The sequence below is a fragment of the Lepidochelys kempii genome, chromosome 8 (genome assembly GCF_965140265.1).
Source record: "Lepidochelys kempii isolate rLepKem1 chromosome 8, rLepKem1.hap2, whole genome shotgun sequence".
Lineage (NCBI taxonomy): Eukaryota > Metazoa > Chordata > Testudines > Cheloniidae > Lepidochelys > Lepidochelys kempii.
The window spans coordinates 91,693,568-91,710,170 of NC_133263.1; the positions used below are offsets into that span (position 1 = coordinate 91,693,568).

General features: G+C 39.5%; 1 protein-coding gene across 8 annotated transcripts in view; it reads left to right on the top strand.

The window, feature by feature from the left end:
- TM2D1 (TM2 domain containing 1) overlaps nucleotides 1–16,307 on the top strand; it is a 36,098-nt gene extending 19,791 nt beyond the window's left edge. The window contains exons 6-8 of one of the 8 annotated variants that reach the window (XR_012160463.1): nucleotides 6,724–6,863; nucleotides 6,984–12,603; nucleotides 15,117–16,307. Coding sequence is in view for 3 of the 8 variants with exons in the window: in XM_073357511.1 (XP_073213612.1) it covers nucleotides 6,724–6,834 (111 nt within the window). In the remaining 5 variants the exon portion in view is untranslated. Of the gene's footprint in view, nucleotides 1–6,723; nucleotides 12,699–15,116 lie in introns of those variants that run through there. The other 7 variants (XR_012160464.1, XR_012160461.1, XR_012160460.1 and 4 more) reach the window with 7 other exon arrangements.
- Nucleotides 16,308–16,603: the final 296 nt, after the last annotated feature.

Sequence of the window (16,603 nt, forward strand, 5' to 3'; positions counted from 1 at the left end):
TATTAAGATTAACCAGCCTCTGAAATGGTGACCAGTGGTGCTGCAGAAATCTGGATTCTAGTCAGTATTTCTTTGTACAAACACAGCAAGTTACTGGAGACCAGGAGAAAAGAGGCAGTGACAATGCCGAATAGTAAACACTAAAAATGTCCCAGGTAGTTTGTAAAGCGTGTGCATTTATTTCCTAAACTTCAGGAATCCAACCACATGCTTGCTTTGCAAACCAGAATGTGTTGGATGTTGTGTGCCATTTTAAAACTTAAAACAAATGGCTATATCCAGCACTTCTGTTCGCAAAACAGTATGTGGTAAGTATACATCTCCACAGTCATGGTCTGGCTACCCTGCTCCATTTTCATTTCTGCTTTGCTTCTTCTGGTTGGTGCTCTGCACGTTCGCCAGAGTGGAAAGGGAAATACTGTAGTGACTGGTGTTCTATAAACATCAGAAACAGACCTCCCCCTTTCAATCAAAAGGTGAGCTTAGAAGCAGTTTGGTCAGTGTTTCTAACACAAGACGATTGTAGAAGAATGAGAAAGAAGAAGGCATAACACATGGGTTTTGCGCTGTGGTACACATGCATGTGATGTTCAACTTCTATATTTAATATTTTGAAATAAATAAAATTCAGTTGCAAGTTTACATATGAACAGCTGCTGGCCTACCCCATTACTTCAGGGACTGCAGGGTGGAGAAGGAGAAAGTTGATGTTGCTATTTTATCTATATTTGCAAAAAGATGACCTATGTTAATTGAGAGGGGTCTTTTTAGGATTACTGAAGATTAAGGCCTTCAACTGATATCTTGTGGCCTCACAAAGCGGCAAGAGTTTCTCTATTCCAGGATGGGTCTATTTAGAAGAATTTGTTTGGGTTTGGTTTTTTTTTTTTTTTTTTGATTTCCAACTATCTTTTTTAAATCAGTCCCATCCGGAATAATTAAACTCAATTTTTTTGTTCAATTTTTGCTTTTTGTACAGTTGGTAGTTTTACCTCAGTATGTGCTTTTTCTCATGAACACTTTCTTGAGGCAAATCATCAGTATCACAATGATGGAATCATGTACACTGGGGAGGAAGGTGAACAAAAATATAGTTAACTCTTGATCCTGGCCAAAGAGAATATTGTAACTTCTCTCTCCTGTGCTAAAATATACAGAATGTATTGTCAGTTGTAAACTTTCTTTACATCTTAATAGAAAGGCACAAATCCTCGCACCATCATACAACCTGTTTTGTAAGACCACTATAAATTGTGGCCACAATAGGCTAAAATAACTTACCTTTATTTGATAGAATACTTATTCCGGTTGATCATAGACCTTTACATACACTTATTTCCCACACTGTTTAATTTATCTTGGCTCCTTCCACCCAAAACAATTCCTACTCCCCTATGGGGTAGCAACATTTTTTCTTTGGGCCATCATCTCAAACATTGTGTATGGACCAAATGGGAGAAGAAAGAACAGTTTGTCTGTGGTTCATGCTACTGTATTTGTAAAGAAAATTTAGAATAAACGTGCATATTCTTTTCTAATACAGACCTGCAAAAATAAAACCTGCAATGCTGAAGTTATTACCTTAGTAGCTATTGCTAAACTAATTGGACTGAACTAAAGCCCAACTGAGCTTTTGCTGTTTAACTTCATCACTGTAGCCACAAAGGCACATGTGCATTCTATGTCATTTATATTGTCTTCTGTGTTAAAGATTCTAAATCAGATGGTTGTATATGTACATTAAACCACTGTTCTTTAGCTGCCATGTTTGTATGACATTATGACATTCTAGTGTGCTGTCCAGACCAGTGAGGAGCTGTGTCGCCATCTGCCTTGCAACCAGGGATGCCTCATGATGTTTTGCCGCTGTAGTTCCCAACCTGAGCCCCTCACAAACAGCCAGCAGCAGGCTGGGCACACCCCGAGTGTCTGTGTATAGCTGCAGCCTGCCAGCATACTCCAGTCACACTCTGGTTTCCACTAACATTGGTTACCACTTATAGGGCAACCCCAACACACTCCCAGTCCCAATTTTTCCCGCAAAACACATATTCTGTACTGTCTAGCCCTCTCCTGGACAGTTCAGATATTTTAGGTCCATTGCCCCTCTAAGAGGATCAATATCCAGTAGTTTGCTATTTTAAATGGAAAAGCAACGAAGAGTCCTGTGGCACCTTATAGACTAACAGATGTATTGGAGCATAAGCTTTCATGGGTGAATACCCACTTTGTCAGATGCATGTAGTGGAAACTTCCAAAGGCAGGTATAAATATGCAAGCAAGAATCAGGCTAGGGATAACGAGGTTAGTTCAATCAGGGAGGATGAGGCCCTCTTCTAGCAGTTGAGGTGTGAACACCAAGGGAGGAGAAACTGCTTTTGTTGTTGGCGAGCCATTCACAGTCTTTGTTTAATCCTGAGCTGAGGGTGTCAAATTTGCAAATGAACTGAAGGTCAGGAGTTTCTCTTTGAAGTCTGGTCCTGAAGTTTTTTTTGCTGCAGGATGGCTACCTTTAAATCTGCTATTGTGTGTCCAGGGAGATTTAAGTGTTCTCCTACAGGTTTTTATATATTGCCGTTCCTAATATCTGATTTGTGTCCATTTATCCTTTTACGTAAGGACTGTCCAGTTTGGCCAATGTACATAGCAGAGGGGTATTGCTGGCACATGATGGTGTATATTACATTGGTAGATGTGCAGGTGAATGAACCGGTGATGGTGTGGGTGATCAGGTTAGGTCCTGTGATGGTGTCGCTGGTGTAGATATGTGGGCAGAGTTGGCATCGAGGTTTGTTGCATGGATTGGTTCCTGAGTTAGAATTACTATGGTGCAGTATGTCGTTGCTGGTGAGAATATGCTTCAGGTTGGCAGGTTGTTTGTAGGCGAGGACTGGCTTGCCTCCCAAGGCCTGTGAAAGTGAGAGATCGTTGTCCAGGATGGGTTGTAGATCACTGATGATGCATTGGAGAGGTTTTAGCTGAGGACTGTATGTGATGGCCAATGGAGTTCTGTTGGTTTCTTTCCTTTTAAATGGAGTTACCCATACAGTTCAATTTGAATGCAACACTGGATTAGATTTGATTAAAGAATAAAACAAGTTTATTTAACTACAAACAGAGTGAGTACAAGTATAAGGCCTTAAAGTCAGAAATGGTTACAGGAGAAATGAAGATAAAATGTTTTCTAGTGCTAAAACTTAACAATTTTACCTTGAACCAAGTCTAACTTGTTAACACATGCTCCCAGTAACATGGCTGACCAAATTCTCGGGCTAGGATCTGCTCCCAAAGTCAAAAGACTGTTTCTTTTGTCATCTTAGGTGAAGGAGAGATGAATAGGGAGAGAGAACTTGGGGTGGTTTTGGCCCTCACTTGTATAGGTCAATCACCCTTTGAAATGCATTTTCCTGAGGATTACCCCTAGATAAAGTTCACTCCTGCTGTGAGGATAGAGACAAGGAATCTTTGATGAAAGAGATTTCACGCTGTTGTTTGCTAAGATGCAGATCTGTTTGTTCCTGACCCCTTCCTTGCCAAAGATTGGCCACTTGACAGGTGATTGGCCATCAGTTTTGATGACACCTGGTAAGAAGTGTCACCTTGTCCTTTGTCTTTGAGATACAGGTTTACCCCCTTCCCAGATTTGTCTGATAAACATGCTTCAGTCATGATTTCAGCTTATATTCATAACTTTACATACAATGTTGCTATAGCCATTTCACCATGATATTATTGACAGTGAGTTATTAGTGATCCCTTTGTGACATTACCCAGAGTACAATCTGAACTGATGAACAGCTGTGTCCCCTCAATTCTTCAACCTGGGGTGCCTTTTACACTGCTTCGCCATGAGAGCTACCACTCCTGGTCTGCTCACATATAGCCTCCAGCATGTAAGTTACTCCCAGCTATGGAGTATGAGTGCTATAGCCAGTCACTCATGAATTACACTACAGAGTAACACCAGCAAATTCCCCGTTAAAGACTTTCTCCCAGAAATGTATGTGTTGTACTGCCCAGCCCTCTCCTGGACAATACAAGCTCATATAAACTCCATCATTTTATTAATAGAAAATGATACTCATAAATCTTATCTCAAATGGAGTTTCCCAAGCACACCAGTTTAGATAAAACAGTAAAACAAGCTTATTAACTACAGAAAGATAGATTTTAAGTGACTACAAGTAATGAGGCATAAAAGTCAGAATTGGTTACAAGAAAATAAAAGTAAAACACAACTACTGGCTAACTTAACAAGCTAGAGTGAATTCACAGCAAAGGTCTCTCTCACCACAAGTTCCAACAGTCTTGCTGGCTGAAACTCTTTCAGTCAGGATCCCTCCCCAGTCCTATGCTGCTTCCTTTGTTCTTCAAGTGCTGTTGATGCTGTGGGTAGAGATCCTTCTCTTCTTTGTCATCTCCAGCTAAAGTTCAGTAGATAGAAAGTCTGTGTGGATGGAAACTCCCAGCTGTTCCTTTGTGAAGATGTAGATTTTTTTTTTTATCCACACCCTCTTTCCTGCCAAAGAAAGGCAACTTAACCAGGCCCATTTGATCTTATTGATACCTGGCTGAGGCATTCACTAGCCTTTTGTCTCTGGAGAACCAGATTGTGACCTCTCTCCAGATTTGGAATATGTCTTAGTAACATCATATAGTAGTATCTTATAGCTTTACATACAACGTTGCCACATATATTTTACTAGAACAATAATGAACAGCAAATTACGAGTTTTCAAATGATACTCGCAAGGCATGCTTTGTACAAGATTTATCATAGTCCTATAAAGGGGGTGAACATAGGGGTACAACCTTACAAGGCATAATTTGTACAAAGATTATTACTGTGGTGTGTAGGGTGTGAATATAGGGGTGCATTCAGTCATAGACATACTAGGGGCTGAACCTACTGTTTCTTCCCCAGTGCTAGTCGAAGCAAAACATGGAGCATTTGCTGCTTATTAGTGTTACCTGGCTGTAAATATTCAGTATGGGTTTTTGGCATGTAGTGCTTCTGCTCAGAAGCAGTTTTTACTTGCCTTTCTCCTTCTTCCCTCAGAACCCCCTCATAATTAGCTGTATGCACAGGGACACCATGAACTTTCCTGAAGGTGGTTAAATTCCATGTGTTTCTGAAGGAGATAAAGGCAATACCTGCTGGTCCATCAAGAAGGCATTAAAGGAGGATTGAAGGCAACTTGGTTTAGTTCTGCCATCTGAACTGATTTTTGTGGTGCAGAGAGAGTGGGGGGAAGCTTTGTAACATGTTAAGGGAAGAAACGGTGTTGCCTCATTGTCCTGCTTCTCAAAAGTCAGTTGAGACATCTCTCAACCTGTAACAACCACCATTCTGTAAGGGATTGCTCAAGAAAGCACCAAGTAGCAGGGGTGAATAGCTTGATACATAATTTTGTCACACAGTACACGTTGAATTTTACTTAATCAACTCTGTGGCATTCAAGCACCATCAAAATAGTCTAAAAATCTGAAAGACAACAATAATCAAATCAGATACAATGATGTTCCCACAAAGCAGAGAAACCTTCATCAGCAAAAGGGATCAGTTCTCAATTGGTGCAAAGAATGAAGGGTAGAGGGAGAGAAGGAGTGCCAAAAAGGTCAAGAATAAAGCAACTGAAGTAACTGGGCTTTGCACCATACTCTGAAAACAGCCAGCAAAGGATTGACATTCTAGGGCCTATTCTGTCTTTATTCAGGTTCTTATTCCATGTCCATCATCATGGAATCCAAATGTCCTCAATTATACAGAAGTGAAGCAATTTGCCTAAGATTACATGGTGGAAGAGCTAGCAAACTAATTAATTGTCTTGTGACTCCCAGCCCTCTGTCCTATTCAGTAGACCATGCTGCCTCCCTGTGGGCTAATTTTTTCACTTCTGGACATTATGCTTTCAAGGGAAGAAGATTCTGGGTTCATTCTCCTCCTTCCTTCTGATACTGTTCATGATTCAAAAATCAACTCCCATTAGCTACAACTGGTAGCCTTAGCACAAGAGAGGGCCAGGAATGGAACAAAATTCAATTCATAACTTTCAACGTGCAGGTGTTTTATAAAAGAATATATGTTATGTTAGTGTTTTTCAGGGTTTTTAAATTATATATGCTCTAAAACTTTACCTTACGCCAGTAGCCTTGCCTCCCATCAGAGATAGGCACAGTTGAGGACAGTTCTTACCCTCACACCTCCCCCCTGCCAATTTTCTCTTCTTGTTCTTCATCTCCTTGGGCTTTCTACCTCCATTTATCAATTACAGAAAAATCCCAGAGAAGCTCTTCTTTGGCCCCATTCTTTACCAGTTTCACATTCCCAAAATAGCTGCCATCATCTGTTTCTTTCTCCCATCTATCCTCCCTTATTACTGAAATGGAGACATTTTCTGGGGCTCACCCATCTGTCAGAAAGATCTTCTAAAAGGCAGCCTGCTGTGGCTCAAATCCTGATAGGTTCAATCTAAGGCCAGAGTCTAGCAGCTCATTCACCACTGTAATTTGGTTGATTACAAGCCCTAGGGAAGTCTTGCTTCAAAGAGAATACTCACTAAAATGGTTAAACTGCAGCACAATTTCAAAATGAATCCAGTTTATATTTTGTAAATTGAGCATGATTAATTCTGTGAGGGACAAATTAACAATAATTGAGACATTAGCACAAAAAGTGTATACATTTTAATTAATATTGGAAAATCTTGGTTTTTTTTCTAGATTGTTGGACCTTCCGATGGCTCTAGTTACATTATAGATTACTACGGAGCAAGGCTTACCAGGCTGAGTATTACCAATGAGACGTTCAGAAAAACACAGATGTATCCTTAAGTCTGGCAGGAAGTATCATGTATACACAGGTGCATTTTGATTTATTGGATTCAGTAGTCCACTGAAATTCCTGATAACTGATTTATATTAATGACACTTTATTAGAACTATGTAACTGCCTATTAAATGTTGTGTATTGAAAAAAGCAGGTAAAGATATTAGAGAAATGTTATCAAGCGCAAGACTTCACATCAGAGGTACTCATTTTCCAAGTCTCTTCTGTGTGGCTGCTCCATTTCTGTGAACACGTAGCTCATGACTTCTAGGCTGCGCTACTTGTGAGTTATGCAGATATTCACAACGTGCTCTGTGATTGCTTTATCTTTCAATGTGAGTTAGTAACAGCTAATGGGATAAAAATTACTCTGGTTTCAGGCAAAGTATCTGGAGAGAAATTTTGGCACCGTTGAAGTCAGTGGGAGTTTTGGCATTGATTTCAGGAGGCCTAGGATATCACCCCTGTGTCTAAAACCTATGTCACTGTTTCCAGAATTGTAAGGCTTCTGTAACAGCTATGAAATGGACATCTTTATTTTTTTCAAAAGTCAGAAAAAAAAGACTTAAGAGCCTGATTTTAAAAAGATTGGTCCAAAATCTGTGAGGATTTATATCGTTTGCAATCCTATTAATTTAAAGAGGTTTTCCTTGAAGGTAAAGAACAAATTTCAGTGAGGTTGCCTGATTTGGCTCACAGTTTAATAATGATAATCAGCAGCTGGGGAAGGGATAGAAAAGTGTAATACCATAAATAGAACACCCTCATTCAACAGGCACAGTAGACATTATGCATCAAAGTTAGAATAAAACCTGTTTATTTTGCCTGTATTATACCTTCAGTCTCAAAAAACCCCAAACTTGTTGACTTTCATGGTCAGATATCAACTTTATTATTCTTTTAACCATCATCTATGCTCCATCTTTTTCAAAACAGTTCTTACAAAACATATGTACCTACGTTTTAATGTACCTACATTCATATGTCAGAAGTACAAATTCTTTATACTACTTAAATAGAAGATGTAATAAAATATAGGTATGTGGATTGATCCCTCTAACCTACGCAATAAAGTCCTTAGCGCTCTTCTTTTATTTGGTCCTTGTTGACAAAGGCATCTTGTATTTTAATGAAACATATACCCTTCGCATCTCACCAAATGCTTTGTAACCAAACTTCCGTGTGACATCCAAGATTTACCAAAAACAGGTCAGGAAAAGATTTACCAAAAATAGGTCATGAAAGATATAGTCAGAAGCTTCAGTGTTGATGTTTGATAGTCAATATCTTCATACTGTTTAATTTAAACATTCCCTTAACCATTTAGTAGATTTGAAACAAGCGAATTACAGAAAAACTGTTTTAATTTGGACCAGAAATCTACATTACATTGTCTTCACTATAACCTATTTCATAACATTTCTGGATTTTTTATTCATATACAACCTTCAAAACTATTTTAGTATTTCCTTATCAATGTTTTCTAAAGCGATTTATGAATTTTCCAAAGACCACTATTTCATAGAAAATTTGTGTCATTTCAGCTATTTAGTTTCCTTTTAACCTAAATTAAGGATAAGTATAAAAAACACCATGCGTAAACATAACCTTACTTTTAAGCAGTCAAGGTGTTATCAGTATATGCCACATGTAAGAAGAGTAAACCATGTATGAATTGGGCTAAAAATTATTTACATTGAGTACATTTTAAGAAAGGTACAGTTCAAGAACAGTTATTTAGCATGTCCAGACTACTTGCAACATTCCATTTTGTTGTCTTTTAAATGACGCTGAGGCTGATTTGTGCATGAAAACTTAAGGTGAATGAAAATTTGACATGTTGGCAAGTCCATCAGTTTATATAAAATGTTTGTACATGTCTTTATTACACCACTCCCAAGAGCAGAAAGTTTAGCAGGGAAGAGTATCTGTCAGTACAGAGGCACATTGTGTGGAGACTCAGCATAAACAGGTACTATTTTAGGCCTGTCCACCTTGAAAGTGTTTTCATCCTTTATTCCCCCTCATATAACTGCAACAAAACATGGAGTGATTGTTTGTGTCTTTTTCATACTGCTCAGGATTGTGCGATTTTGCCGCCCATTTCATATTCCCTCTCCTCTACTTAAGAGCCTGTGTATGGTGGTGATGTTACACCCAAGGATGACTAGACAGCAAGGCCTTCAAAGTTCTGGCCAACTTTAATTTCTCTCTTCTCTTCAGATTATTTTCCTTTGACCCTTCTTCTTACTAACTGTGTCCCTCTCCTTCACATTCCTCTTCAAAATATGCTGCGTCTATGAAGCCTTTCAGAAGTTGACATTGTCACCGTGCCTCAGTGGGTCACAGCTGAGAATACCAAATTCAAGACAAACTGTTGAGAAATGGGGCAGACCCACCCCAAACTGGTGGTTATTCTTCCATAAGATATACCAAGCCAGTAACAAAAGTAAACTTTTGGTGAACAAGAAGTTAGAAATGCAGTTTCCTTAGGTATCCCAGCCTTTGTTTTACCACCCAGACACTAGACTTAATGATGAGTGGTTATTTAATATCAATTTAATCAAACAAAGGTTTCTTCCAATCCCAAGAGATCAGCCACATAGCCAGGTAAATGTAAAACTCAGATATTACCCAACAATCACACTGTTGCCAGTATGATGCAACATGCCTTTAGTATCTAATATCTAAAGTCTTATTTATAAAAGAAAAGAAAGATGAGAGAGTTCAAAGGAACATAAGAACAGCCATAAGAACAGCCATAATGGACTAAAAATCCATCTAGCACAGTATCCTGTCTTCCAACAGTGGCCAATGCCAGCTGCTTCAGAGGAAATGAACAGAACAGTTAATAATCAAGTGATCCATCCTGTTGCCCATTCTCAGCTTCTGGCAAACAGAGGCTAGAGACACTATCCCTGCCTATCCTTGCTAATACCCATTGATGGACCAGTCACCCATGAATTTATCGTGTTCTTTTTTTGAACCCTGTTACAGTCTTGGCCTTCACAACATTCTCTGGCAGAGTTCCACAGATTGACTGTGCGTTGTGTGAAGAAATACTTCCTTTTGTTTGTTTTAAAGCTGCTGCCTATTAATTTCATTTGGTGACCCTTAGTTCTTGTGTTATGAGGAGTAAATAACACTTCCTTATTTATTTACTTTCTCCACACCAGTCATGATGTTATAGACCTCTGTAATATCCCCCCTTAGTAGTCTCTTTTCCAAGTTGAAAGTCCCAGTCTTATTAATCTCTCCTCATATGGAAGTTATTCCATACCCCTAATCATTTTTGTTGCCGTGTAATTTTTCCAATTCCAATATAATTTTTTAAAATGGGGCAACCACATCTGCACGCAGTATTCAAGATGTGGGTGTACCATGGATTTATATAGAGTCAATGTAGTATTTTCTGTCTTCTTATCACATACATACAAGCATTGCAGAGTTCTTGTATCAGGTTTGAAGCAATGGTGGAATAAACTGCTGGCTTGTAAAGTCTCTGGTAACTTCCAAAAGATTGGACGCTCCTCATTCCATTGATTGGAATGCTCCTTTTAGTGTAAATCCACAGTCCAGAGATCAGAGCAGGAAAGAGGCAAAATGGAGTTGCTTCCAGGGTTTTTTATACCTTCTGCCATGTGAAAGGAACTTCCTTGTCCCAAACAAAGCCCTCAGTGCATTTTGTGGAAAAGTACAGGCACAAGATGGAGTCCAGAGTCAGATGAGCTAGTCACATGCCCTTGCATTCTTCAGTGAGTCATAGAAACGGCCATTACCCATATTCTGACTAAAACATGCACAGGAAGGCCCACCAGGCATGGATAAGCTTCTTCCATGGCCCACTGTGTTCATTAATAGGCCATCAACTTGAATGGTCCATTCACAATGTACTGGCTAGACTGGATGTAGACTACATGGTGGGTGTTACCCGAGGAGCAAACACATTTGAAATACTGGTACATAGTCAATATTCTTAACTTTAGATACAAAGATGATACACGCATACAAACAGGATAATCACATTTGATAGGTTGTGACTTTTCCATTGATACTTTAATATGATATACTTCGTATAAGATTTGTATAACAGTGTTAGCAACAATGAGAAGCATGTCATATTTTAATCATACAATGTCACAGACATCACAAGAGCTAGTTACATATCTCCTCCAACTTTTGCCAGCACACCATTTTGTGTTTGAACCATCTTGTGCGGCTCAATACATGCATCCTCATGTGATTAGACTTCAGCTGTGTGGTCAATACTAATAATTGGAGAGGCTTAACTGAGCAGGCACATGATAATGACAAGATCACTAAAGAAGTAATGAGGTCTGCATTTGCATGCTGTTAGAGTCAGACACTGAATGTTTACCATAAGGACTGTAAAAACATCTTTGCAAGATGTAAATCCAAACCACTGAATTAATGACAAGTTATCTGCAGTGGTAGGCATCTAAGTGTTTATAATGATTTTCTGAATTGCTGAATGCCGTGGCATCCTCCCATAAGTCAAGCTGCTCACCCTATTGTTTCTCTAGTTTTGAGTGATCTTACTGTTTTAGAACAATCCTCTCAAAGGATTGGAACTCTTCCCTCAATAGTTGGTTTGCCTCTCTCTGTAGAGAAAGGCAATAAAAATCCTAATCATGTATCTAGATAGTTATTTTCCTGCCCCAACTCAACCACCAACACCACAGTATGTGACTGCTTCACAGACGTTCATTAACTTATCCTCTCAGCAGCCCTGTGAGGTGAAATATTACTGCTGTTTTACAGATGGGGAACTTAGGGTTAGAAAGCAACTACTTTGCTGAAGGTGTGGCAGAGCCAGGAATTGAACCCATATTACCTGAATGCCAGTCAGACCACAAGACCATGTATTCTCTATAAACATTGTCATTATTTCATTCTCTTTATCGTAAGGTTTTCTATCTACAGCAGTATTGAAGTGTAGTGTAGTACCTAGTCAAAGGAGTCACTTTGGGGCACATTGCATTGATTTGTACAGTGAGAAGGTGGGTGTATATAAATATATAAATTATTTTAAATTTTTATATAAAAATAGGGAATACATTGTGGTGTAGTTATATGGTTTTGTGTGTGAGTAGGACATGACTGCATTAGTTGTGCGCGTCAACCTGTATACCTCATCATCATAATATGCACATACCATTGTTTTCCAGGAAAATTGTTTTAAAAGCATTTTAAAGAGCAAACTCTCTGACTGCTATTGGACTGCAATGATTTAAATGGCAGGGGAAATAGCTAATGTCTCCTGATGCTGTTTTGTTGACTCTGCTGCTTTTTTCTCTCTCCACTTACTACTCAGAGATATCACTTCCCTGCTTTGATTTCTGTACCCGATAAAACCTTAAAATGCTAGGTTTTATTGTTTCCAAAGGTGTATTGTTGTAGCCTGCCAGTAAAACTGTTCAGATCTGCAGGAAGATCTTTGTGTTTTAAATGTTCTGTCACAGTTTTTGGAAAACATCTGTTGTGACCCCATCAACTATGGTTTCCTTTGTTCCTCAAGAGTATATTGGGTTATATTTGCTTACCCAGCTCTGTGTATTCAGTCTTCTCACGTGTTCCATCTTTTCATGTTTTTTTAGCTTCATTTAGCCCATTTCTGGATCCACTGCCCTTCCTGTTGCTTCTGCTGCAATTTCTATCACTGTTCTGTACACACAATGATGTTGGGAACATTACAGTTGTGTGCTTAAACATTCAATTGGGAAAATGTCAAAGATAAGGTTGCACAGGCAATGGTACGTTTCTGCTGTCTCATAGGCATATATTGTGACTGTAATTACATGATTTGATTATATTTCTCTACTATGCTGTAATACAGTTCTTTCCCTGAGATACATGTGTACAGTCTGGTAACTTTGAGTTCTTACACTCTCTTCATTGTTGTAAAGGTCCATCATATATTTATATGCACCTGTGAACTTAGGCTTTTTACACAAGCTCTTTTCTCTCACTAAAGGCATGTATCTTAATCAGCAGTCATGTACTAGATATATTCTTTTCAACCAGCAGTTGCAGGAGGCAGTTAACCACAAAAGTAACGTAGGCCCCATTCCATCACAGCAAGTGCTTAATTCTAAGCGGGTGCTTTAGTGTTTTGTTAGATCAGGTTTTAGTCAGGAACTGCTGCTGTTCTCTCTGCCCCCACCCCAAAGCCAGTCTTTGTTACACTGTGATGCTTTCTAGTCCTACCAAACTCTAAGGCCACATCTACGCTACGCATTTTTTAATGACACAGCTGTGCCACTATAGCCGTGCTGCTAAAAGGCATGCGGCGTAGCCACTGTTTGTCGGCAGGAGAGAGCTCTCCCGCCAACAAAAAAGTTCCACTCACAACAAGCGGTGGTAGCTTTGTCAGCAGGAGAGCTGATGCACCGGTGCTTTTTGTTGTTTTTTGGGGTGGGGGGGTGTTTTTTCACTCCCCTGAATGACAAAACTTTTGTCGTTCAGGTTCCAGTGTAGACAAAACCTAAGTTGCTATCTTTCTTTGTAGTATTTTCCAAATGTTTAACCAGATATTAGAAGACCAATATGATCCATAATATTTCAAGGATGGTTTTATCAGGATTTTTTCACTTTAAAGCATATTTCCATCTATGTGTACATAACTCCCTATTCATTCATGCGTCAGCTGCCAAAAATACCTGTCTCTTGTGGACCTCCTTCCACAATTTCTGAAGGACTCTGGAAAAGTTGGACTTCTACAGAACTATATTAATTAGTATTAATTAGAGATGACCTGGCATCCAGTCAGGGAGTCCTTTACCTAAATGAAGTCAGGAGGACTGGGGCTGGATAGATGACTGCAACAAGCTTGGCTTGTTAGACCTGTGGAATAAGGTACTGCAGAAGCTTGAGAGCATGATTTTTCTTTTTGCTTCCTGTAGGTGGAACCAAACCCCATAGCTGAATTCCTAGGTCTGCTGAAGCTGCTCTTTAGTACACAGGCAGACATTTAGCACTCCTGTTCTTTCTCGCACAACAAAGATTAACAGGAGTGTGAATGTGAGGTGAATTTGTGCCAGAACAGGATGCTGTTACCATTGTGTTGTCTCTGTGGACCTCAGGCTGTAACAAAGGAAAGGAAATGGAAAGATAAAAACAAATGCATTCTAAACCTGTTTACATGGTGTGAAAGGAAAACTTGGTTCCACAAATTCCATGGACAAGAAATTAAAATATATTGCACAGCATCTCTCCATCTTAACAGGAAAAAAATAGCACACTCCCAGCTTCTTCTAGGATTTTTTTATCTTTAGCCCCTGAACCTAATTAGATCTTGGACATGCCCATGCCCTGTTTTGATAGTTCTGTCTCTGTAGGTTTGAACGGTCTGTTCTCAAGATTGCATCTGCAGGCTGTAAGAAATGTAGCTAGCAGCCTCTGCAGATGCATACGACACACCGGGTCTGTAGCTGGTATAAGAATTATAAAGATCAGTTTCCATTACTGTAATTACTGTATAAATCCTCTCTTTAAGAGGATTATAACAGGCCTGTTTTTTAACCTTGCCTTGAGCTGAAATTTGGACCCAGTTTTGACGTGTGGCACACTAAGTTCTTTTTCTGTCTCCTCTTCTCTGCAACAGCTTGTTAGTCATTTTTTTCCTGGACTCTGTTCTGCGTTTAGAAGGCTTACATTGGTGGTTGCACTCTGTCACTGTACCTGGTCCTGACCCAAAGGCAAGACAAAGTGGGGTCCATATTTTGGTTAAATCTGGAAAGCACCATTTTCCCCTTTGGAAGCTGTAACTTTTTCTCTCTTACCCACCTGTGCTCCAAAACAGGTGTGTAAGAAGGCTGTGAGATGGATAATCCACAGAATGAAAGTGGAGGTTCCCAATCTTTTTTGGTCATTTGGATCAGCATAATAAACAAAGCTCTCAGCTGAATCAGTAGTGTATCCCTTTAAGTTGTACAGGATTGCATGAAATTGGGGTTTGAAGCAGCCCCAGCTCCCTGGCAGGGTAGAGTGCACACATCTGAAAAGGAGGTTAGCAGTGATGTGCTATTACTGAAACATGTAGGTTGGGGAACCACTGCTCTAAAAAGCCCTGGCACGCTTAGGATAGTTGTAGGCCAGGTGGCAGCTGTAACTTGTATTTATCAGACATATTATTTTAACAAGTACCAAAACACACAATGTTCATTTTGCTGTTCAGATTGACAGTGCTTTGGACATATTTTATGGCAAACATCTTGTACCAAAAATTGTTGGGAATGAAATGGTTACTATTTTCTGTTCTCTTTAGAGACCTCTTTCAAACCCCTTGCATTTACTGAGAGGAAGACGTACGGAAAACATGTAATGGGAAGCCATTGTCTGCTAAGGACCTGACTGATACCAACGTCTGTGTGACTGACTGTCCCTGCATAGTCTGAAGAGAGCAGGACTACCCCACTGTATAGCAATAGCAGAAGCCGGGGAAAGGAGGAATCTTTATCTTTTAGGGCTGTCATTTCATGATCTCATCCATTGTAGCCCTATTAAGAGGATGATGTGCACTACTTTTCAGTTATTTTGTTAAATAAGCATGAGCAGTGAACATCATGCTAACAGACAATTCCTAGTATCTAATACAGTATCTTGAATTTAAAAGCATGTGGTAATGTAAGTGTATATCTGGGAAGTATGGGGGCTGGGAAGAAAAGTGACTGACTTGACATTCGCTGTCTTTCTCCCAGCTCCTTTGCAAAAGTAGGAACAGAATCAGAATAAAAAATGTTTGTTTTACAGCTGTACCAAGTTACAGCACACTCTCTCTCCTCCTTCCCACTTGCATCAAGTACATCCTGTACTTTTGGCAACATGTTGACTGGATATTTAAAAGCTGTGAACTGTTCTGAAAGTTTCACATACAGGGTTATGAGCCATGTGTGTTTGATCAAAATTCAATTACTGCACTGTACCATGCTTGGAAACCTATCATCCCAGGTTATGAAGTATGACGAAATAGGCTAATCTAATTGGTTCAGTATGGGAGCAGTATCAACCAAGCTTGTTATGATAAATAGCTTCCTGTGTTAAAGGTTCTCTAGAGCTTAAGTATCTTGGCTCACCTCCTTCCATAAAATAAGAATATTGTTCCCTGAGAACAGTTACATCACTGTCCCTCTTCTACAATCAGAATTAAGGGGTTGTAGAATTTTTCATTTTGCTACTCCTTGAAAATATAAACAATGGATGGATATCTGCCCCATTTCCCACCTCCCCACTTCTACCTCTTCTCCCCTCACTGCTCTCTCCCCTCCTCCAGCCAAGACTAGATCATCTTGCACTCACCCTGGTTGTTGGATCTGTTTTACTACTGTTTAAGACAATCCCAAAGAGGGCATTAAACTTGCCATGGGCTGGAGTTTGGGGGTTGTATGGTTTTGTATTTGGGGGAGTAGAGTTAAATGGTGAAGTATCTAATAAAACTGCCTTGTGACAATGAATTGTATATCTGTGGAAATGTTGCTATCCACTTGGAATTTTTATTTTAGTAGTACCAGTAGTTTAAGTCCATTGTGCAAGTGCTGAAATAAGAGTAGAGATGGGCTAGTGTTCTAAGCCAGGATTTATGATTGCTAAATGTGTCCCTGAAACAATGAGCTCAGTCCCATGAGAAGGCACTAGCTCCATGGTTTTAGCAGGCCCATCTTTGGCAATAACTGATTGTCTGTGATCCTGATGTCAGAGTAATAGACTGTGGCAAGGAATAGAACATGGAAAAATGGATCTTTATGCTCCCTGGCC